The 23857-nt window shown below is 45.1% G+C and overlaps 3 protein-coding genes across 7 annotated transcripts in view; 2 read left to right on the top strand and 1 right to left on the bottom strand.

Annotated features, from left to right (window-relative positions):
- SIK3 (SIK family kinase 3) overlaps nt 1-5242 on the top strand; it is a 284690-nt gene extending 279448 nt beyond the window's left edge. For 4 of the 5 annotated variants that reach the window (XM_051987033.1, XM_051987031.1, XM_051987032.1 and 1 more), the window contains 3 exons: nt 29-161; nt 2516-2686; nt 5003-5242. In XM_051987033.1, coding sequence (XP_051842993.1) covers nt 29-161; nt 2516-2673 — 291 coding nt within the window. In that variant the 3' untranslated portion in view covers nt 2674-2686; nt 5003-5242. The remainder of the gene's footprint in view (nt 1-28; nt 162-2515; nt 2687-5002) is intronic. The other variant, XM_051987030.1, reaches the window with a different exon arrangement.
- Nucleotides 5243-14369: 9127 nt separating this feature from the next.
- Nucleotides 14370-17332, top strand: APOA1 (apolipoprotein A1). The gene is made up of 4 exons (XM_051987027.1): nt 14370-14427; nt 14706-14763; nt 14948-15104; nt 16345-17332. Exons 2-4 carry the CDS (start codon nt 14721-14723, stop codon nt 16949-16951), a joined length of 807 nt encoding a protein of 268 aa, XP_051842987.1. The 5' UTR covers nt 14370-14427; nt 14706-14720; the 3' UTR covers nt 16952-17332.
- A 3413-nt stretch (nt 17333-20745) lies between these two features.
- APOC3 (apolipoprotein C3) lies at nt 20746-23221 on the bottom strand. The gene is made up of 4 exons (XM_051987026.1): nt 23192-23221; nt 22721-22788; nt 22033-22153; nt 20746-21016 (listed from the first exon to the last, which is right to left on the bottom strand). The coding sequence occupies exons 2-4, from the start codon at nt 22773-22775 to the stop codon at nt 20905-20907; spliced, it is 288 nt and encodes a 95-aa protein (XP_051842986.1). The 5' UTR covers nt 22776-22788; nt 23192-23221; the 3' UTR covers nt 20746-20904.
- Between the last annotated feature and the right edge of the window lie 636 nt (nt 23222-23857).

The raw sequence follows: 23857 nt of genomic DNA, 5'->3' as shown, positions 1-23857 counted from the left end.
CATGGACCTGGATCCTTGCCTTCTACAGGTGCAGCTGGACAACTTGCCTGGGATGAGTCTCATGGCTGGAAAAGCACTCAGCTCTGCTCGGATGTCTGATGCCGTCCTCAGTCAGTCTTCCCTCATGGGGAGCCAGCAACTCCAGGACAGGGAAAGTGAGGGTAAGGGGCTCCCGGGGTAGCGTATGATCTGGTAGCTGGGGAAGGAGGAAGGTCAAGACCTTGGCTCTCTCCTTGGTGTGATATGGCCATGAGGCAGAGCAGCTGGTAAGAGATACTCCAACCAGGACAACCTGGAAAGTCATGATAAGCTTGGAGACAGGGTCACTGTCCCTGCTCTTCTGCTTGTAGCGCTCTGCATTTGACAAATCATTCAACCTCTTCTGGTCTCAGTTCACGGCTCGGTAAAGTGGGGTGATCACATTTGCATTATCTTCTTGCGTTTATTGTGAGGGAAACCCGTTGTGAGGGAACATATAAATATGTTATTTGGTCGTTATTGGTTGTTATCAAGAATGGTATTCTAAACCTAAATAAATACCTCTCTCCATGTTCAGCAAGGGCCCCTCTCTCAGGCTTCAGAGGCTCAGGCTCAGGCTCAGGCCCAGGAAGGAGCATCAGCTGGAGGATGCACAGTCCAGATGTGGTCTGAAGGAAGAACGAAGGAAGGAAGGGAGGAAGAGAGGGGGGAAGGAGGAAAGAAGAAAGAGGGAGAGAAGAAGGAAGGAAGGAAAGAAAGAAGCGAAAGAGAAAGGAAATGAGTATTTGTTAAGCACCTGCTATGTGCCAGGCATTAATATTATCTTGCATGATCATCACAATTCTAAGAAGTAATATCTATTATTATCCCCATTTTACATTTAAGGAAACTGAGGCAGATAGTGGTTAATTGCCTTGGCCAGGGCCACACAACTAGTAAGGATCTCAGGCTAAATTTGAACCCAATTCTTCTTTTTTTTTTTTCCCCTGAGGCAATTGGGGCTAAGTGACTTGCCCAGGGTCACACAGCCAGGAAGTGTTAAGTGTCTGAGGCCAGATTTGAACTCAGGTCCTCCTGACTTCAGGGCTGGTGCTCTATCCACTGCTCCATCTAGCTGCCCCTCAATTCTTCCTTGACTCCAGGCCCAGTGCATCGCCTCACTGTTTCTAAGGCTGCCCTTTGGGCTGAATAAATAGATTTAAGAATCACCCACATAAAAATGATTTGGTGATGTCATTATGACATCACTACACCAGAGAGTGTAGAGTGAGGAGAGGAGAAAGCCCAGAACAGAATCTTAGAAGACCCTTGTGGCTGGTGAGCATGATCCGGATGTGGCCCCAACAGAGAGAAATGTGAGGAGAAGCTGGAGAGAACATCATCCTGACACCCAAGAGAAGAGGGCCTCCAAGAGAAAAAGGACCCGGTAGGGAGGTCAGGAAGGAGCACAGTGGAGAGGAGGCCTCTGGCCTTGGTGATGCAGGGGGTCCTGGCAACTTTGGAGAGAGAAGCTTCAGTTCTAAGGCAGACCCAAACTGTGCAGGGTTTGAATTCCAGGGAGAGGCAAGAACATGGAGGCCCCCCACTGTGGACAGCTTTCACCAGGGTGATGGCTTGGCTGGCCTAAGTAAAGGGATTTTGTTTGTTAAGAATGAACATGTGTATGGGCAGTAGGGAAGCATTCAGTAGATAGGGAGAGAACAGATCTGATAGGGAGGCAGTCTGGGGGGATCTGATCAAGGGAGTATGGTAAGGAAGTTTGCCTGGGCGAGGAGAACAGCCACCTCTTCCTGTGAGAAAAGTGAAACAAAGATACCTGAGGAGCAGGAGGAAGGCAGAAGGGAGAGCTCTCAGCAAATGGTCTTCATTTTTACTGAGATGAGGTGAGGTATATTCAGCAGAGAGGTTACGGGGAGAGAACACCATGGGAGGCTTGAGAAGGTTTGGAAAAGTTACAAAAGAGCTGATGTGATGTGGGAATGGGAAGGTGAAATCAGAGAAAGGTAGAAAGATTGCCCAAGGCTGCATTCGAGATTATCTGAGTAAAGGTGCGGTGGATACTTTGCTGCTTTCGGAAATGGACACAGTTCTTCCCTTCAAAGAGTCTATGGCTTAGGAAGGAGAGAAAACTGTGCACAAACAAGTATGGTACCAAGCATATAGTACAAGTATGGTACTATAGCTTTATAGTATTAAAAGCTATAAGAAATTTGACCAGAGTGGCCCTAGACACACTTTTTTCTTTCTGTCTTGAAGGTAGCACTATCTTTTTTCTAAAATGACAGCTTTTTGCCAACTTAGATGTATAGACACCAGTGACTAGGGTTTTGATTTGGAGAGGTCTTTTTAATGCCGAAGGAGCAGGAAAAATGCTCACAATCCTCAGAATGCAGACCTAAATCTTCAGGCTGGCTCGCTCTTTAAAGGGCTTCAGAAGTCCCAGTTGTGGGAAATAATTTCCTGGGTCCCAAATAAAGGGTCCTTTTTCCTTGTCCTTCCTCATAGCCAATCTCAAATGTTCCCTTTGATCTTTCAGGCTGTAGAGAGAGTTTGGAAGGTCAAGAGCCCTCAGAGCTGAGCGACGGCAACCAGCACTTACACAACTCTTGTTATCCATCTACATGTATTACAGACATTCTACTGAGCTACAAGCATCCAGAGGTCTCCTTCAGCATGGAGCAGGCTGGGGTGTAACCAGATGCGAGATGTGAGTATCATTCTGACTAGATCAGTATCAGCACTGCCCTTCTACTCTCTGAGGGGTTTGGCAAAGGCTTGCTGGACTCCCTTCAAATGAAATAACTCCTCCTCCTTCATAGTGGACCTGCCTTAGCTTTCTTCCTGGCTCTTACCGGCTTACAGCCTTACAGAAGACTGAGGCCTTCTCAAAATCAACCAGCAAATATTTGAGAACTTACAAGGCACCCACCATCATATTAAGTGCATTGGGGGATGTAGAATAGATTAAATACTGTCCTTACCCACTTATTGATGGTTAGGGAGAAACAAAATACAGGCACTTGGATAAAACAAGCTAGGACTGTGATCAGTAGATGCTAAGTTCTTTTTTTTAATAATTATAACTTTTTATTGACAGAACCCATGCCAGGGTAATTTTTTACAACATTATCCCTTGCACTCTCTTCTGTTCTGATTTTTCCCCTCCCTCTCTCCACCCCCTCCCCTAGATGGCAAGCAGTCCTATATATGTTAGATATGTTGCAGTATATCCTAGATATAATATATGTTTGCAGAACCGAACAGTTCTCTTGTTGCACAGAAAGAATTGGATTCAGAAGGTAAAAGTAACCTGGGAAGAAAAACAAAAATGCAGATAGTTCACATTCGTTTCCCAGTGTTCTTTCTTTGGGTCTAGCTGCTTTTGTCCGTCATTTATCAATTGAAACTGAGTTAGGTCTCTTTGTCAAAGAGATCCACTTCCATCAGAATACATCCTCATACAATATCGTTGTCGAAGTGTATAATGATCTCCTGGTTCTGCTCATTTCACTTAGCATCAGTTCATATAAGTCTCTCCAAGCCTCTCTGTATTCATCCTGCTGGTCATTTCTTACAGAACAATAACATTCCATAACATTCATATACCACAATTTACCCAGCCATTCTCCAATTGATGGGCATCCATTCAATTTCCAGTTTCTAGCCATTACAAAGAGGGCTGCCACAAACATTTTGGCACATACAGGTCCCTTTCCCTTCTTTAGTATCTCTTTGGGGTATAAGCCCAATAGAAACACTGCTGGATCAAAGGGTATGCACAATTTGATAACTTTTTGGCATAATTCCAGATTGCTCTCCAGAATGGTTGGATTCGTTCACAACTCCACCAACAATGCATTAGTGTCCCAATTTTCCCGCATCCCCTTCAACATTCATCATTATTTTTTCCTGTCATCTTAGCCAATCTGACAGGTGTGTAGTGGTATCTCAGAGTTGTCTTAATTTGCATTTCTCTGATCAATAGTGATTTGGAACACTCTTTCATATGAGTGGTAATAGTTTCAATTTCATCCTCTGAAAATTGTCTGTTCATACCCTTTGACCATTTATCATTGGAGAATGGCTTGATTTCTTAAAAATTTGAGTCAATTCTCTATATATATATTTTGGAAATGAGGCCTTTATCAGAACCTTTAACTGTGAAAATGTTTTCCCAGTTTGTTGCTTCCCTTCTAATCTTGTTGGCATTGGTTTTGTTTGTACAAAGGCTTTTTAATTTGATGTAATCAAAATTTTCTATTTTGTGATCAGTAATGGTCTCTAGATCATCTTTGGTCACAAATTTCTTCATCCTCCACAAGTCTGAGAGATAAACTATCCTATGTTCCTCTAATTTTTTTTATATTCTCGTTCTTTATGCCTAAATCATGGGCATTTTGATCTTATCTTGGTATGTGGTGTTAAGTGTGGGTCCTGCCTAATTTCTGCCATACTAATTTCCAATTATCCCAGCAGTTTTTGTCAAATAATGAATTCTTATCCCAAAAGTTAGTATCTTTGATTTTGTCAAACACTAGATTGCTATAGTTGACTATTCTGTCTTGTGAACCTAACCTTTTCCACTGATCAACTATCTATTTCTTAGTAGATGCTAAGTTCTAAATGATGTATGGCTAGAGAATACTGTACACAGAAAGAGGAGGTTGAGCACCATTTTAATTGGAGGTGGTTGGTCAGGAAGGAGGTAGATTTGGTCTCTGCCTTAGAAGATAAGTCGTATCTAGAGAAGCTGCGAGACAGCGGGTAGGAATTCTACTTCATGCCAGGGAAATAGCATCTGTCCAGATACAGAACATAGTCTGAGCTACTGTATGGAGAAAACAGGAGTGGGCTGAGATTTGGGGAGGATCATCAGTGGCATCTGTTAGAATCATAACTAGAACAGGGGCACCTACACCCCAAGGTCAGCACTGTGGGCACAGGTGGCGTGGTCAAACAGAGCCCACTGATGTCAGGCTCCTACACCAGATGCTGATTCTTTTTTGTTTCTTCTCTGTTTCAGGTTTTGTGTACAGCTTGGGAATAAAAAAAGTTCATTTTAAACCCACAGTATCTAGCAGCATCGCGCCAAATTGCCATTGTATTTTTGCCCAGCTGGAATATCACAGCTCCTTTCCTCCTATCCAGTCCATCAGTGTGCTGTTCCTTGGGGTTCAGAGGGTGTTCTACCATGTTTGCCTGTATGACCGAGCCGCCGAGGAAATAAATGGGAAATGAGAGTTCTCCGCTTTTGGCAAAAGTGCATTTGAGTTTTGTGTTTTCTTTGGAGGCTCTAGACAGGAGAGATGATTGGGGTGTGGATGGACGCCTAGGGTCTCTGAGCCACCACCCAAAGCAGTCCTCCAAGAAGCCCCCTCATCCTTGCCAGCATCGTCGGATGCCAGGAACAAATATGGAGGGCAGCTGCCTCTACAGTCTACACATCAGGGAATGGATGGAAAGGGGGAATAGGGTGGAATCTAGCATTGGCAAGCAATAAACAAAGGTTAAGAGACCCTCAGCTGGGCCCCTATGAGTTTTCCCTGCTGAGATCTGCTGAAAAGATTTGCCCAGTCTGGCAGGCTATTAACAGAAAGCCAAAGTTCTATCCAAATCTTAGTATTGAGGCTGGGAGTAGCCTGAAGCAAGATAAGTCTCACTTCCCCTTCTTCGGGGGGGGGGCATGTTTGTGGCACACAGAAACCCTCTTGTCACCTCCAGAGCTGGTTGTCTTGGTAAACCATCCCTTCTACCCATAGACAGAACACCCAAGAGTGGTGCAATCTGCTTTTTGTGGCATTTTTTTTTTTTATTGCGCTAAAAGGATTGTTTTTCCATATATATACATGTATGTATATATATATCTCTGTATGTGTATATACATATATATATATACATATGCATATATATGTATATACATATATATTTATCTTTTCCTTTCAGACTTTGCCCTCCTTCCAGCCTCCTTGCCACAGCAAGAACAGGAGGTTCTTTTGGATCCCTCCTTACTCCCTATCTCCCATCATCCTCAGCCCCCTTTTTCTTCTTGATCATGTAGGAATTGTTTTTGGTAAATGTTGTTATTGTTATTATTATTATTATTGTTATTATTATTAATAAAGACAAAAGGAATTTCTGTTTAAAAGAGAAATGTTTAACTAGATTCTGTTCTATTTGAATTGTGACTTGCACCTTTGTTCAAAAGTATTTTATTTCCTTTTAATGACACTGTAATTGTGAGCACTTCTTACTGGTGCCGGTGACACATGTCGTGGTCTCCTTCCCCCTTGCGGATGCAGTACATACACCATGACTCTCGTCTGTCCTTCTCCTCTTGTCTGTGCTTTACTATTAGAAACCAAAGCCTTCTCCGCTGGCGGGGGCTGGGAGAACATGTGGACTCGTCTCCTTTTGAACATTAGTTGTTGGGTTTGTTTTTTTTTTTTGGGGGGGGGTGTTTTTTTTAATGAGACTTGACTCTAGATCCTTTTATTTTTTCCCTGGGGGAAAAGAAGACAAAAACATCCCTAATCTCCTAAGAATTTTTCTCGAATTTGCACAGAAGGAAATGTGAGACCAGCATGGCCGCTGCATGCTGCCGACAGGTTACCTCTCCTCACTCCCACCTCAGAGCGCAAACCTCGGCCCCTGCCCACACACACCTTTAGCCAGCACTGAATCAGTCTTCAGGCGGAAAACGAACGTTGGACACGCTGGAGCCCCAGCAAGATCTCCCACCGATGAATTCCTCCAGCATGGGGAGCTGCTTTGGGTCTCTCCCACATCCCGTGTCTTTGACCTGTCCGGTAGTGAGATCCCAGTCTCTACTCTAATTGTGACTTCTTTGCCTGCTCAGCAGGAAGGTACCAAGAAAACACTGAAAGCGTGTTTAACTTTTCCATATCTGTTTCTATCTCTTGAAGTCCCTTTCTTCCTTACTCCCCTTTCCCCAACTCCCACTCTGTTTTGTTTACATGATACTGTATTTCTGGGAAAGCAAACTGCTCCCCTCTAGCAAATCCAGATAAAAGCCAGTGAGTTTATTAATCGTGCCATCTCTTATACCACACTTTTTTTTTAATCATTGCTTTGTATTGTAGTAACCAATACGCGCAGTATATGTTGAATGTATATTAATATACTTTGCTATTTACTTCTGTTATTTGGAAATGTCACAAGTATTTTTTTCTTCCTCATTTATGTTGGACTGAAAAAGGGAAAAAAAAAGATTTTAACAAAACCCACCACCAGACCCAAGTTGCAGTCAGAAGACCTTTAGTCCGCTATTTTTTTTTGTGGGGCACTTAACAACTAATAATCTAGTTGAACAGTGTGGGGATCATGATAAATAAAAACCTGATTATGATCTTATGTCAGTCTCTTGTTTGCCTTGTGATTCAGAGAAACAACCTTTCTAAGTGGCTCGTGGCCGGAAAGCTCAAGGTTAGCCCCAAAGGCTGAATACTTAGACAGTGCCATAGAGCAAGGCATATTCAGTCCATTCTGTCACACTGCCTTCTGAACCTCCTTTCTCCCTCCCCCCAGAAGCCAGAATTCAGCTTTTATCCTGATCCTTAGTACTCCGTGTGGTCTTTTTTCCTCTGAAAAGAGGGTTTCAAAGTGTTTGGCTTAATAGAAAATGGGTGGATGCTCCCTTGGAGGATGCCGGGGCAGAGGGTTCTCACCGTAGATTTGGCAACGAGGGCCTGTTCGGAGATCTCATTTAGCACTTTAGTGTGTTGCTGTTGGTTTCCTCAACCTCCTTTAGGGAGATTTCTTCCCTAAAATAGGGGTGATGATGATTACTTAGGGAATGGTTTGGAGGAAAATATTTCAACTTTAAATATTGACTTGATAACCAGGGGTCTTTTCAGTATCCAGACTTCAGAGACTTGGAAAGAACTTTTTAAGAGGCTGCTAAGGAAAGGTTTAAAAAATTAATAAAATCAATAAAGAAATAAACTGCTATGAGAATGAAGCCTGGGATAAAAAACATCAGTTGTACTCAGGTAATTCATGAACAGCTGTCAGAATGGACTTTTCTTTCCTTTAAAGAACATAAAAGAAATCCTAAAGTGTGTATATTATATATATATATATATATAGTCAATAAATGCTTAACAAGCTGCTGTGTGCCAGGTACTAAACATCAGATATAAATGCTAGGCATTTATTATTAGTGTTATTATCTAGTCTGTAGTAGTTCAGCCCTGTTCCATTATAGGAAATATCCTGGCAGATCTTTCCAGCCCAGGATTTTTCTCTCATTTTAAAAAGATAGGCCAGTTCCTCAAGGGTTCAAGGCCCAAATTGTCTTGAGACGGGGGAATTGGCTTGTAAAATAATCAGGGCTTTAAAATGAGAGGATTCTAGGAAGTCCTTTATATAAAAGCCAGGTGGAACAGTAAGTAGAAAGCTGGACTGAAAAGCCAAGAAGATCCAGGTTAAAGTTCCATCTGCCATGTGTTGATTGTGTGATCTTGCACAAATGACTTATTTTGAAGCTCTTGACAGCTCAGAAAAGAGTATGAAGTTGCAGAGAAGGCACTGACCTATATTTTGGTCTCTACAGTTTCCTTTCCAGATATTGTCTGTACCAATGAAATCACAAGTCCATTTCCTGTCTCTTTTTGTCCATTTTCAGAATTCTTACCCCATTTCTTGAACTTAGCTTGTGCATTCAGACAGACCAAATCAATTGCTTATCCTTGGCTGCTGGGTCAAAACCTGAACTGGTCTTATCCTGGAGTGCCCTTTTTATTTCATGGGACCCAAGTCTGTACATTAAACATACAGCTGACAGGGAAGTAAATCTTGTTCTTCATGACCATCTCCCATTCTCCACTCAGATTCCACCTCCAGTCCTCCCTCTCACCTGATCCCTGTAGGTGTGGAGCTACTCAGATCCTCTCCCCCACTTCTCTGATTCCTTATCTGCTGTGGTTTAAAAGTCCCTGACCTTTAAAAATGTCTCTATCTTCTCTTCCCCCACCCCTCTCCACATAAACAGTTTCCTACTCTTACCTGATCAGAATCTGCCACAGTTTCAGCTATCCTTTCGTTCTGTGAGATTATCTGATTGAACTGTGGTCGTTTTTCCTAAGGATCGTATCATTGAAAAGCTCTCAGAAGATATCTAATGTGACTCCGAGTACTTATCTAGCCTACATTTAAATATTTTCAGTAAAGAAGGAAGTTCAGTATTTCAGAAGGCAGCCTACTTCATATAGAAGGGTAGAGGTTAAATCACTTCCAGAGCACAAACCTTCAAATATTTCAAAACAGCTTCTCAGTGATCTCCTGAATCTTAAAGCTAAACATCTGGAGCTATTTTTTTTTACTATTATCATTTTCAGAGTCCTCCATTCCTGGTCCTCTTCAAAATGCACTGGAGTTTGCCAATTTCCATTTTAAAATGTGGAATCCAGAACTAAGTATAACAGTCCCGGTGCATTTGACCAACACAAAATAATGAGATTTGTATTTTTAATGGAATTTATTCATCTAAAGGAATCTCTAATATGTGAAATACAAGTTAAGCAGGAGACTATTCCATCATCTAGTTGGTTGTCAGGACCCACAATCAGCCTATCAACTGTACACTCATTTCTCTGAAAGTTGCTGCCATTGAGTATTCCAGAGCCCAGGGAAGAAAGGGGTGGTGGTGGTATGTATGTGGTATATAACAGAGCGAGCTACTCAACTGACAAGGCAACACAGTAAAGTAGAAATTGCACCATGCTGGGTGTGGAAGCCTGTTCCCAATCTGCCATAGGAGACAGATATATAGATATACATACATATGTGTGTGTTATATATATATATATGGCATTCTGCAAATCTGGAAAAAGGCGTCTGTGTGTGTGTGTATAGATATAGTATATGAATATTGTATATATACATACACACACATATATATATACACATACACACACCAGTGTGACCTGGAACAAATCATGTCATTTTCCTAGACCTAAGTTTCACTATCTATAAAAAGGAATTGGATCTAGTTACTACACAACCAGTAAGAGCCCTTCCAATGCAATGAATTGATGTTAGAGGAAAAGGATCTCCAGACTTGTGTGAGAACAGCATGTTTGTTTAAAATGCTGTGCAATATTTGGGTTGCCGCTCCCTGGTCATCCCATCGTGGAAAAAAAGCCCTGGTTCTTGGAATCAGAAAACTTGGTTTCAGATTCTGCATCTGAAGCTCAGAACCTGTGGACGTTGAACAAGTCCTCCCTGGCTTGTTTCTTTCTTTGTAAAGTGTTCAGTCATGTCCACCTCTCTGAGACTCCATTCGGGGTTTGCTTGGCAGAGAGCGATCTTAGAATATCATTTCCTTCTCTAGCTCATTTTTGCAGATGAGGAAACTGAGGCAAGCAGGGTAAGTGACTTGCCCAGAGTCACACAGTTGGTGAGTGAGACTGGATTTGAACTCATGAAAACGAGTCATCCTGACTCCAGGCCCAGAGCTTGATCTACTGTGCCACCTTGCTGTCCTGTTTTTGTAAAATTAGAGAATTGAAGAAAAAAAATTAGGGAACTGGACTCCCTTCTAACTCCATATTTATGATTTTGTCTTCCAAATTTTCTTCCACCTACCTTCTCCTAACCACCCCAGCCTTCCTTCTTTCCTTCTCCATCTCCCCCATCCCTCTCCAGTCTTCCTGATGGCTCCAGAGGAGAGAATTTTCCTCTCTTAAACCCAATTCCCTTGCATGGCGTGGTGTGGCTCCTTCCCCATGTCCAGGCGGAGGACAAACAAGAAGCATCCTCCATTGTCACGTGTTTTCCTCCAGTGGTTTAGCTGAACCAAGATTTCCACCTCTCCGTCCCCTAACCCTTATCCCCTGGTCACTCAGCATAGATAAGCATGGCTGCTGACCAAGAACCTGTGTGGGGCCATGCTGACTCAAGGTCCATGGCAGTATCCAGAATTGCTGGGCAGCTACGGGCTGGGGTAGATCCTCTGGTTTTGCTCTGGACATGATGCCGGATAATGTTGTAGGGGGGACAATGAAAATTGGGCACGTGTTCACAGAGTAAGACAGACCTGTTTGGTGAGAGGACTGGCTGTTCTACAAGCAATGGGGAAAGAACTGAGACTGTTTAACTGGCAGGAGAGGAGGTTTCTTTATTTGGAACATGATAGCTGTCTTGAAGTTGTTGTCCAAAGGGCTGCTCCATGGAAATGAGATTAGGTTTGTTTTGCTTGGCCCCTGAAGGTAGATGGTACAGGGAAGCAGATTTTAGCTTAATGCAAGACATTCCCAAAGTGTTGATGCAATTTTAAGCTTTAGTAGCTTTTGTGGAACATCTCAACACCTTGTATAAGGAAGAATTCCCTAACAATAAGAGTTATCCAATGGAATGGATTTACTTAACAGATAGTGAGCTCCCTGTCCCTGGAATTCAGAATATATATCACCACTTGTCTGAGCTTGAAAACTTTCAAGGTTCTTTCCAATTCTGAACTTTTGCTGTGTATGTAACCCAGAGAAAATGTGTTTACATCAAGACTTTCCTTATTAGTGGAGAGCATGATTACTGGATGGTCTGTGCCTGTAAGAGGGATGGAGTTGACTAGAAATTGGGAGAGGAGAGCTTGCTTCTTCTGGATTTTGCCATCTAGATTCACGGATACTCCTCGGAGAAGTTCTCTCCTCTGAGAAAGAGAGAAAGAATTTGGGGAGAAGCTGACATGCTGGAGGCACTGACTGCTTCCTCTACACAGCAGCTTCTTCCCTCCAGGGAGCTTTCTTGTACATACAGAACATTAGTCCTTAATTCCGCCTACAAGGAACATCTTGGGCAAATTCTCTGCACAACGTATTTGATCTTCCCAGAAACCCTGTGTGGTGGATGACAAGGATTCTCAGCACCATTTTATAGATGAAGAAATTGAGGTCCAGAAAGCATAATTGAGTTTTCTCAAGGTCGCATGACTAGTAAATGAAAAAGGAGATACTAGATTCCCGTTCTTCTGGGTTCCAAAGCGAGGACTTTTCCTACTCAGCCAGTCAACCCTACAATCCTATCAGGAAATTGTTTTCTCCACCATTCAATAGTGTAAGCAATTGTTAACACCATTAATAAAGTTACCTGTTGTGTACAAAGTTCAATATTAGGTATGAGGGAGGACCCAGAGAAGCGAATATACAGTCTTGTCCCTTCTATTTAATTGGAATTCAATACTAAGAATCAGGGAGGACTCAGAAAAGTGAATATACAATCTGGAGTTTGATAGTAGGAATCAGGGAGAATCCAGAGGAGTGAATACACAATCTGTCCCTTCTGTCTAGTTGGAGTTTGATACTAGGAATCAGTGAGAATCCAGAGGAGTGAATATAAAATCTGTACCTTCTATCTAGTTGGAGTGCAATATTAGGAATCAGGGAGGACCCAGAGAGGTGACTATACCGTGTGTTCCTTCTATCTAGTTGGAGTTCAATACTAAGAATCAGGAAGGGCCCAGAGGAGTGACTATACAGTCTGGAGTTCAATATTAGGTATGAGGGAGGACCCAGAGAAGTGAATATGCTCTGGAGTTTGATACTAGGAATCAGGGAGGGCCCAGAGGAGTGAATACACAATCCGTCCCTTCTATCTAGTTGGAGTGCAATACTAAGAATGAGGGAGGACCCAGAGGAGTGACTATACAGTCTGTCCCTTCTATCTAGTTGGAGTTTGATACTAGGTATTAGGGAGGACCCAGAGGAATGACTATACAGTCTGAACTTTCCATCTAGTTGGACTCAGTCCATGAGAAAACACTTCAAAATCAGCAGAGAAATCCAGACAGATAACAGCAGGAGAGAGTGTGCCATCTGCACCAGCTCATACAGGACTATCCATTTTGAGCTAGTCTAAGTCCCCACATTTTACTGATGAAGAAACTGAAGCTCCAACAGGTGGCACGATGGGCCCAAAGTCACCAAGCTAATAAGTAGCTAAGTCAGAAGTTAGAGCCAGGCTCTATTTCACCATTCATTCCAGGACAACTGCCCCAGGAGCTTTCCTCCAGTATTCTTAGAGCTTCCCAAAGCGGGCCAGCTGCTCTCACATCCCCAGTGTGATGCTATCTATCCGGGTGCAGGTAGACTGAGCAAAATGAAAGTTCGGATGCTGTGATATTAAGGTCCTAGGTAATGGTCCTCAAATCCATCAGTCACTTAACTGAATTATAATAATGATGATGAAAGAATTGATACTGATCACTTCAAATTTTGCAAAACTTAGTACATACATGTTGTACTTTTTATTATTAAAGCTTTTTATTGTCAAAATATACGCATTCACCTTGCAAAACCTTGTGTTCCAAATTTTTTCTCTCCCTTCTTCCTATCCCCTCACCTAGATGGCGAGTGATCCAATATGTTAAACATGTGCAGTTCTTCTACACATATTTCTACAAATATGATGTACTTTTAAATCTTCATTAAGGATTACATGTCTGACTTTTCCCATATTACAGATGAGGAAACTGAAGCTTAAGTGAAGTAATTTGTTTATGGTCATACAACACTTGACAAGTTCAGTACTAGTTAATGGATGTACTAGTTAATGAGTCAGAGTTGATTGAGTCAGTAGGGAAAATCTTCCTGGAAGATGATAACAGTTTGAGAAGGGTTGGGGGAAAATTAGGAGACCCCCCACTCAAAAACCACTGCCAAAATTTCCCCTGGCTTCAGAGGCCACAGAATTCCTCTTTTCCTGATTTTGAGGGGTGGGATGGATGAGAGGTTTGGAGACAAAAATATGTGCTCCCTGCAAAGATGTTCTGCCTCTTAAAGAGGGAAGGAGAAGGGTCAGCATAAGTGGCTCCTTTGGGGCCTTTGGGGGAACCAGACAGGGAGTTCCTCTTAGCTCCCCGTGAGAGAAATCTGGGTTGGGGTCATACCTACCCTGCCCTCTCTCTGTGACCAGGTAATTTCTCCTCTCCCCCATTCTGTGTGTGAGTCCCTCCTTTAGGGCCTGAGATTAAGTGGGTATGGGATTAACCAAGGGAAGAATGTCAGGGACTTCCTTGCCTCTCACCCAGAGTTTTGAAGGGAGGACTGGGCCCCTGAGGAGCAGCTTGGGGCAGACAGAGCCTCCCCCCAACTCTATCCAGCCCTAAAAGACGGGATTACTCCCAGCAGGGGCTATTCCTGTCTGTCTCCAGCCCGCACCTGGACCAAGGGACCCTCCTGCATGGCAGAGCCAGAGCTGGATCCCCCTTGGGCAATCACTGCCCCCGCTTTCTGTTTGTCTACCTGCTTAAGCCCACGATTTCAGGGGAATGGGGGGAGGAGAGGTGAGTGGCCTTTGAGCTCCAAGCTCCACATGTCCTTCTGAAGGTTCACCTTATCTCTCTGCTTAAGCCCAACCCCCATTGGGAGCATAAATACCGGCTCCTGAGAGAGCAGCAGCTATCCTGACAGATCACCTGGAGAGAGCATTCAGGTAAGACCTGCCGAGCCCAGCCTGGGCATTTGGTCCGCCTTGGCCAAGCCCCTGCGTTTGGACGGCCTCCAGAGAGGGTGTCTGGGCCCTAGCGGGGAAGGACGATCCGGCTCATCGATCCGGCCGGACAGCCCCAGGGGCGCCCGTGGACTCTGTCATTGGGCAGATGAGTAACCCCAAGGCCAGCCTTCTCTCCTGGAGCCGTGGGGTTAGCCTTGTCCCGTGTACCTCCCTTCTCCTCCTCTTCCGTGGCTGAAAGCTCTCTCCTCTCTCCACAGGCAGAGGTCGTCAAAATGAAAGCCCTGGTTTTGTCCCTCTCCCTGCTCTTCCTCACAGGTGGGTCCGGGCCGGCGGGCACCTCACCCCCTTTATTCAGGGATCACTGGAAGAGGGGTGGCTCTCCCCGGGCCGGCTGAGCTGGGCAACCTGCCCCGGTGCCCACCTCCGGCTCAGAACCCCTTCCCTCGGGCCCCGCCCCCCAGAAAGCAGCACTGACCCGGCCCTCTTTTCCCTCCTCAAGGGAGCCAGGCTAACTTACTCTGGCAGCAGGATGCGCCTCCCCAGACCCCGCTGGAGCAGGTGAAGGACATCATCACTCTCTACCTGAACAACGCCAAGGAAGCCGGCAAGGAATACGTGTCTCAGTTGGAGTCCTCCTCTGTGGGCAAAGAGCTGGAGTAAGTGGGAAAAGAGGCCTGAGATGGGTGGTTTGCCTCTCAGGATACAGAAACCTAGAAAAGCCCAGCTTGATGAAGGGCTGGACACCTTGGAACCTGCTCTGGACACCCCAGAACACCGGGCCTTGTTCTGGAGGGTGGGGGACCTTCGGCGCAGCAGGGGAGGAAGCTGCTGGGACTTCCCAGTCCCCAAGGGGGGCCTTGCTGGACCCCCGAGTCCTCCATCATCCAGCCATGGCTCCTACCTCCAGAGCCTGGCCTGACAAACTTAGAGAGGTAGCCTCCCTCCCCTTCCTTCCTCCAAGGCTTGTGCAAGGGCTAGTTTCTTCTTCTGAGCATTTTTAAGTTTAAGAAAGGAAAGCTCGAGTTGGAAGCTGACTAGAACAGGAACAGGGATAGTACACCAGAGGTGTCAGACAGAATGGGTCATAGGCCTACCTGAGCAGAGTTTGCCCTGGGTTTACCCAATTCTTCCCTTCCTCCCCCAACCTTACTCCCCATTTGAGAAGCAATGCAATTCACTTCAATTTAATAAGCACCTACTAAGTGCCTGGCAAGGGGATAGGCTCTGGGAATACAAAGAGAAAAATAGTCCCTTCCTGCAAAAAACCTGCATTCCTTTAGGTGGAAATAAACAGAAACCCTGATGAGCAAATACACAGTACCTACAGAACAAACAGTGCTTTGGGGGTAGGGGTGGCAGGACACTAACAATAGGAGAAGTAAGGGTAGGTCTTTAAGAAGTAGCCCTAGAACAGAGCCGAGGAGAGAGCTGGGGGCTTCCAGAGGCAGATGGGAGAAAGGATGGGCTTTTGGGCACCGTGGATGACAAGCATCCAGTAACCCTATTTGTCTGGGATGTAGAATATGGGAAAGGACCATCATGTAAAGTCAGGCCAGTGGAAGCTGGGGAGGTTGCTTGAGAATTGGTGTTTTAATCCTAGAAGCAATTAGGAGTCATTGATACTTCTCAATCAAAGAAGTGACCTGGGCAATCCTGTGCTTGTGACCAGTTGTCTGTGACAATTAATAATAATCATGATAGTTAACAGTCATATAGCACTCACTGTGTGGCAGAGCTTCACAGTTATTATTTCATTGCCTCCTTGTAACCATTCTGGCTGGTGTGATCCTTATTTTCCAAAAGGGGAAACTAAGGCAGGCAGCAGGGAAGTGCCTTGCCCAGGGTCTCAGAGCTGGGGCGGTAACTTCCCATCCCTTCTCTCCCAACCCTCCACAGCCTGAAGATTTCAGACACACTGGCTTCCCTGAGCACAGCCTTCAACGCTTTCTATGATGAGATCAACCCTGCTTACCAGGGCCTGAAGGAAAGCCTAGTGAAGGAGACAGAGGGCCTTCGCGAGGAGATGTCAAAGGGCTTGGAAGAGGTGAAGAAGAAGATTCAGCCTCACCTGGAAGAGTTTGAGAAGAAGTGGCAGAACGACTTACAAGCCTACAGGGAGAAGGTGGGCCCCCTGACCCAGGAGCTGAAGGCAAGCGCCAAGGAGAAGTTCGACGACCTCCAGGAGAAGCTGCTCCCCTTGGGCCAGCAGCTCCGAACCAGCGCCCAGGACCACATCGAGACCATCCGGGAGTACGTGAGTCCCTACCAGGAGAAACTCAAGGACAACCTGAGCCAGAAGCTGCAGGAGCTCCGGGAGAAGGGCCTGCCCTCTGCCTCTGAATATCAGGCCAGGATGACCCAGCAACTGAAAAGCATTAAGGACAAGGTCGTTCCCATCCTGGAGGACCTCAAGGGAACTGTTGACCCCGTTTCACAGAAATTCAAAACCGAGCTCCTGACCCTGCTGGAGGAAGCCCGGAAGACCTTGACCACCACCCAGTGAGAGGGCCATTCTCTGTCCTCTCTCAGGGATGTGCTCCAATCCAAGTGATTCGCTATGGGTCACATCCAGACAGAGCCATGGTCCAAAAACAAATAAGGCTTCCAAGGTGGGCTGCTGCCAGCCCCCACCCTAGTCCTGCTGTCAGTGCCACCCGGAGGCCCCAGCGGTCTTCTTCTCACTCCTTCCCTAACTCCTGGGATCTCAAGGAAGCGACAGATCTGGAGAAGAACCCATGGAAACCCCCCAGCTGGGGTGTGCGTCCATGTGGTGGGGAGAGAAGAAGGGGGTGATCCTCTCTCCCAGCTCTTCAGCTCCCCTTCCTCCCCTTCTCAGACTTTTTTCCCCTTGATTTTGTGGAATAAAGTTGTCTTAAGTTATCAAGCAATGTCTGTCTCTTTAATGGAGGGGTTTGCAGCTGGTACATCTCTTCCTAAGGGTGTAGGTGTGGGGGGTGTTGGGGAGGGGCTATGGGAAGAACCCAGATATAAGCAGGTTCTCTTCTTGTCTGACCTGGCTTTGGATGGGAGTGGGGGTCAAGGTAGAAGCCAGATGTCTTTTATGCTCTCTGACCTTCAAGGTTCAATCCAATCCAAATTATTCTCTGTTAAAGACTTATAATGTCCAGTGCTCCGCAATTGCCCCAGTACTTTGGCTCTTGGCAGTCAGCCAAAAACAACTAACTGACGTTGGGAGGCGAGATATGGGGGCTAGGAAAGCATTAGGGGAAAAAGTCCTTGACAGGCAATACTGTGCAGTGGGATCTGAAAAGACAAGATAAAGGAATATGAAACAATTAGAGAAGGGCATAAAACAACATGTGATGGAAATGTTTTATGTAACTATGCATGTGTAATTTTTATCAAGTTACTTGCCTTCTCAATGATGAGGGAGATAGAAGAGGGTGGCAGGGAATTTGGAACTCAAAATTGTAAAAAACAAAACAAAACAAAACAAAAAAACTCAGAAGGTTAAAAATTGGTTTTACATGTAATTGAGAAAAATAATATATTAAAATAAAAAAACATTTAGTCAGGTGCTAAATAAGTACACAGATTAAAGTAATTTATAATTTATAGTCAGGAAACTGGATTAAAATCCTGCCCCCTAACACTGTATGTTTGACCTTGGAAAAAATCTTCTCTGAACCTCACTTTTCTTAACTATAAAAGTAGAGATAATATTAAAACAATTCAATGAATATTTGGATGTCTCTAAATATAAAGGCCTATTAAAACACAATTAATAAAAATAAAACACAAAATTAAAAAACTGTCTTATAAGGAGTTGACTTTTATTGGATGATATAGATAAATAGAAGATATTGTGAGGAGAGAGAAATAATACTAATAACCAGGAGAATTCAGAAAGCTTGAATAAAAGGTAGTCCATGAACTGAGTTTTGAAGAAGCAAAGAATTATTTTCCAAGGGATAGAGATGAAGAGGAAATTCATTTCAAGCAAAGAAGATAAGTCTGTGCAAAGAGGCAGGGAACAAAAAGTAAACCAACTAGGCTAAAGTATAGAATAAATCGAAGTGATGTATAACAATGACTCAGATAGATCAGAGACTGCTTATAAACTGAGGAGTTTCCTTTTTGTCTTAGAGGCAGGAAGAAATGATGGAGAATTCTTGAGCTCCAGAATTAGCGCCTCAGACCTGTGTTTTTGGGAAGATTATCTTGGCAACTGAATAGAGGATGCATGGGAGAAAGGAAAGAAAAGAAAATGGAAGTTGGGAACCCAATTATTTCCTTCCTTCTTTTCTCTCTAGGCAAAGGTCTCTCACCAGAAAAAACAAAAAGAAAAGGAATCTACTTATTCTGGATCTGACTGCTATTCAAACATAGGCAGGACATAAGATCTAAGACCCCAGGGCTGTGACACTGGGCCTATCAACTGGGCCTAGTCTCCCTTCCCCGCCCCACCCATGTCACTTAGATTTTTTCCTGGCAGGTCAGGAGACATTGGACTTCCACTACTGCCAAGGACATTGAGATATGTATGCTACTGGCCAGATGAAATCATATACATTATCAATATTCTTACTCCACATGGAACCATAAGATATAAAGATATTGTAATTAAATGGAAGAATTAAGCCCTTTCTTGATTCCCTCAATTGCTAAAAAACTTCCTATCCTTCCTTGGATTTTGTATAAATTTTTCATATGCAGATAAATGTCTCCCCAAAAGAACAAAAAATCCATTTTTGCCTTCATTTGTACCCCCAATGTCTAGTATAATGCCTGGCACACAGTAGGTGCTTGATAAATGCTTGTTGATTGATTGATTGAAGAATAGCTCACAGTTCTCCCAAAGAGGTGAATAAGGGGCAGAAAAAACTGTTTCATCAAATATCCCAAAGAATTAGAGATATCATTTGATAGAACACTTGATCATAGGATACCTTTCCCAGCTCCTGAACATAAGTAAATAGATTGATGTAAAGATAATTATAGCATACATGCCATTCTCTATGGTAAAGGATGAAGAATTATGGGAAATTGCATGAAGAATTTGACTTCCTTCAAAGTAATTGAATATTTAGCTTGATTCTTAGGATCTTGAAAATTCAATTTCCCAGACAGATTCTACAGGTCTGTCCTGGAGGCACCCAGGAAAGGAGGAGCCCCCTGGGGGCTCTTCACCTCCTCAGAGAAGAACAACTATCTGATGACACTGCATACAGAAATAAAGAGATAAAAGGAAATTTGAGGAGGAGAGAGAAATGACATCTCTGAGGAAAGAGCATGCATCCCAGGTATGGGGATGGAGGAGGCAGCCGAGTGAACCTGTGGAGGGGTTCCTGGCACCAAAGTTAGGAACACCTGAGTTATAATCCCACTCAGACAATTTACTTGCTGTATGACCCTAGTTAAGCCATTATGCTGCTGCTGACTTTCCAATTTTCTCTCCTGTAAAATGTCTCACAGTGTTGTGAGGATTAAATGAAACAATATTTATAAAGTTCTTAGTACAGGGATTGGTACATAGTAAAGTGATTAATAAATGCTTGTTCCTTTCCCCTTCTCTTCCCTTGTGTTTGAAAAATAACTAATAGTCCAATTTGGCTGAAATATAGATTAGGTGAAGGCCGATAATATGAAAGGAGACTTCAGAAATCTGATCTAGGGATCAGATTTTGGAGGGTCTGAAATGCCAGGCTGATTTGCCTTTTATCCTAGGCACAATAGGAAGCTACCAAGGCAAGAACAGAAAGGAAGAGCAGGGTGGAAACAGAAAGTAAAACTTCCCAGGGAAATCCATCCAGAAAGGTCCTGGGGTCAGGACCCCTGTGTCTTGCACACAGCTGAACTCACCTACTTGATATTTCTTAGATACTTTATACTCCAGCTCAGAGCTTAGGACGAGGAGTCAGGAGACGTGGGTTCTAAGGGTCAGCCACATCACTTATTAGCCATGTAATCTTGGGCAAGTTATAATATCTTTGGGTCTCAGTTAACTCATTTATGAAATGATGTGGTGGTAGAGAATGAGGTGTGACTTACAGACAGAACCCCATTTTTGACCCCTTAGTATACCCTAGTACGTCTTTATTTTGTCACACTCCCTCTGCTTTTCCCCAGATTTCTCAGAACATGGTAAACTATTTCTGAGTTCTAGAGGGATAATTAGTCTAGCTCCATCCCCTACAAGAGGTACCCTTCCCCTTTCAGAGGTACCCTTCCCCTTTTCTTGGGAAACATGAAGTGGATTTCTTTTGTCCTCCCCCACTACTGCCATTCCCACAACCCAAAGGAGAGCAGCTCATGTGGCACACAGGACACCATCAGTGTTCTTATCTGGCTTTATTTGGAGGGCAGTGCTTGACTGGGGGCAGATGCTTTTCCTGAGACATAGGAGAAGAATCCAGGAAGCCTTGGAGACAGGAGGATGCAGGAAGGCTGGAAGGTGGACAGGAGAATACACAAAATGATGGAGCTGAGTCTCCTTTAAGCATCTTTTGCCACTGCCGGCTCGGCTGTATCCCACAGGCCAGACCACTTGTCTGCCCAAGTATTCCAGTACCCATGCAGAGAACTGAAGCTGTCAGACATCCAGCCCCTAAAGGGTTAAACAGAAAAGGAAAAACCGTTGAGGAGAGTCCAGAGAAAACTAGGGAGAAAGGAATGGATGAGATTTTTCTTGACTGGCCAATTCATTATATGAATAGCCAGCTAAGTAGCTGTGTGACTTTGAACAGCTAGCTACTTGATTTCTCTGGATCTCAGTATTCTCATCTGTAAAATAAGTACATGGTCCCTCTAAGGTACTTTTTAGCACTTATGTTCTTTGATAGATGCCATTCTATGTAGTAAGGATTTGGGGGAAGCTGTAAGAGCATATAGGGAGTTTAAAGTCAACAGCTGAAGCATTTTTATTTTTCAGCTTATGGCCCAGAAGGTCGGGAAAGTTGGGAAAGTTTCCTGGAGGGCCTTAGAAACAAGAAAAAAAGCAAGTGAAAAGAGGCAAGAAGATGGTAGATGAGGACAAAAGGAAATCAGGAAAAGGAAGGAGGAAATAGGAATAGAAGTGAGGACGGAGAGAAGGAAAAGGAGAATGGACTTTCCCAACCATATTGGCAACAATATTTAAGGGTTTGAACATCCCCACCCCAAATATTTCCATAATTTAGCCTCTTGCTTCCTAATGACCTAGAGTGGGGTCCAAGTTTCTGAGAAGGGAGGAATAAACTAGGAAGGGAGGAAAGCCAGAGAAAAGGGGAAAGAGCTAGAGAAAAGGGTGCAGAGAGAGCCAGAAAAGGGGGAAGAAAGGATTAGGGGAAAATTTGATGTGAGGGAGAAGAGATGGAGGGTGAAAGGCTATTTAACATATGGGAGGCAATGGGAAAGGAAAGAGAGGGACAAGTAGGAGGAGGGAAAAGGATTGAGGAACAGTAGGAATAAAACAGTAAGGGGCAGAGGAGACAGTGATAGGGATGGAAGACATCGCAGATAGAAGATGCATTCAGGAGAAGAGAGGCAGAAGAGGAAAGAGGAAGAAGTGGGAAAAAAGGGAGAGAGAGGAGAGGTAGGAGAAGAGGGGGGAAAAGAATGGGGACTGAGGAAGGCCTGGCATACTTGGCCTGCTGGGCCATTGGAGACTCATGCACGGTGTTCAGAGCCTCCTGGGCTTGTCGGGCTGCCTGCTGCACATAGTCCTGGAACAGGTCCAGCATCGTCTCCTTCTCCTCCTGGGCATCTGCGTGGAAGGAAATGGGGAAGGGGAGGTGCATGAGTCTGGAAACCAGGTTTCGGGCAGAAGCAGGAACCCTAACTAGAATAGGAAGGGTACCCTGAGAATCATCGGGACATTTCCCCTCTTTCTCTGGCTGTCTCGTGGGGTCCCACCTGAGGGCGGAGGGAGCCATAAGAAGAGTTCTGGAGGGAGGGGCATAAGCAAGGGCCCTTCCCAGGGAAGAGGGGCATCTTCCTAGACAAACCCGAGGGTCTGAGCCAAGCCCCTGGACCCTTAGGAAGGATACTTTCGGTGCTAGAGGAGCAACAGAGCTCAGCAAGAGCAGCCCATCCACAGACCCAGGAGTTTTTCTCTCCTCCCCATGCCATTCCCCGGCTCTTTCCCAGCCATGACCTTGCTCTGTAACCCAGAACTTCTGTATCTCATTTCTCCTCAACCACCAACTTTGTGGAGCCTCCTTCTCCCTTGAAATGAGCTGCAACAGGAGGTTGCCCTGGGCTCCCTTTCTGCCCAGAAGCTCTCCTAGGTCCCATCCCCAGGCCCACCCCACCCTATGCCAGAGGGTCTTACAAGCAAAGACCAGCAAGGTCAGGAACACGGCAGCAAAGAGCACCTGGCGCCGCATGGCCACGCTGATTCTGGAGGAAAGGACCCAGGTGAGTGAGGGAGTGGAAGGCCCAGCTCTCCTCCCGCCTTCCCGCGGGGCAGTCCCCGTGCTGTCCCAGCTAAGCCCTGCTCTCTGGAGGGACCAAAGCAGACCCAGGAGGGTGCCCAGGGGGACCCGGACCCCCTGACTCCGGCTCTATCAATTCCCAAGGTGCAGAGTTCCAGAATTAGGCAGAACATAACTCGCCCGGACATTCTAAGCCCTGGGACACCCTCTAAAAGGGAAATGGGGAGGTTTAAATTCCCGCGCTGTGCTCTCCCTCCCCATCCCATCCCCTAAAACTCAGGATTTATGCGGAAAGACCCTGTCCTTCCTTGGTGGAGGACTTGTTCCTTGTCTGCCAGGCCACCCCTCTCTGTCGCTGGGGGCTTCACCTGAAAAGCTGCTTCCTGGGACGGGTTGGTTGGGATAGGAAGATCCCCGTGGCCTGTTTTATATTGTCCCCTGGGCAGCTGGGCAAAGGTCAGCTGCTGACCTGTTCAGATAGGGTTAGAGTAGAGCCAGGCAGCCAGCCCTGGATGGAAGTTTCCAGGGAAAGCCAGCTAAGTTAGGAAATCCCAAGGGAACAGACAAGCTCTCGGTCCTCCTCCTCCTCTCCCTTTAGCCTCTTGTTGGCTGGGCCCAGAGCCAGTGTCGTGGACCGAGTCCCCACGGCAATGTGGTTTCCTCAAGGGTGAGGGAGGAGAGCATCCTCTTCTGGGCAGGAGGAAGGGTCAAGTGTCAAATCAAACGTGTGCAGAGGGAGGGAGGGAGAGGCTGTCATGGGCTGTCTGCCAATGATTGTTGCTAGAATTCCTATGTTCAAGAGGAGCAAAGGTGGTGGGAGGGACTGCCTTCAGTGACTGCTTTGAGGTGAAGAGACTGGGGACCAGCAGCTTTCTAGGGAACGTCGCCGGATTTATACAAATTTGGAAGATTAGAAGCTGCTCCTTCCCTTTCTCTTCCTTCCATCTCACAAGACTGGGAAAGAAAACCAGTGATTCCAGAAAGACACTTTTAGGGGGGACAGAGTTCCAACTCCAGGCCTGTACCCTGGTGTT

The sequence above is a fragment of the Antechinus flavipes genome, chromosome 3 (assembly GCF_016432865.1).
Source record: "Antechinus flavipes isolate AdamAnt ecotype Samford, QLD, Australia chromosome 3, AdamAnt_v2, whole genome shotgun sequence".
NCBI classification, from domain to species: domain Eukaryota; kingdom Metazoa; phylum Chordata; class Mammalia; order Dasyuromorphia; family Dasyuridae; genus Antechinus; species Antechinus flavipes.
Note: the sequence above shows the minus strand (reverse complement) of the source record. Positions and strands in the feature narration are given on the sequence as shown.

Coding starts and splice junctions, on each gene's coding strand:
- APOC3 (XM_051987026.1), bottom strand. CDS start 22,775: ATGCGGCGCCAGGTGCTCTTTGCTGCCGTGTTCCTGACCTTGCTGGTC. Junction 22,154..22,720: donor GACCTTGCTGGTCTTTGCTT/GTAAGACCCTCT, acceptor CCTTCCACGCAG/ATGCCCAGGAGGAGAAGGAG. Junction 21,017..22,032: donor CCAATGGCCCAGCAGGCCAA/GTATGCCAGGCC, acceptor TTAACCCTTTAG/GGGCTGGATGTCTGACAGCT.
- APOA1 (XM_051987027.1), top strand. CDS start 14,721: ATGAAAGCCCTGGTTTTGTCCCTCTCCCTGCTCTTCCTCACAG. Junction 14,764..14,947: donor CTCCCTGCTCTTCCTCACAG/GTGGGTCCGGGC, acceptor TCCCTCCTCAAG/GGAGCCAGGCTAACTTACTC. Junction 15,105..16,344: donor TCTGTGGGCAAAGAGCTGGA/GTAAGTGGGAAA, acceptor AACCCTCCACAG/CCTGAAGATTTCAGACACAC.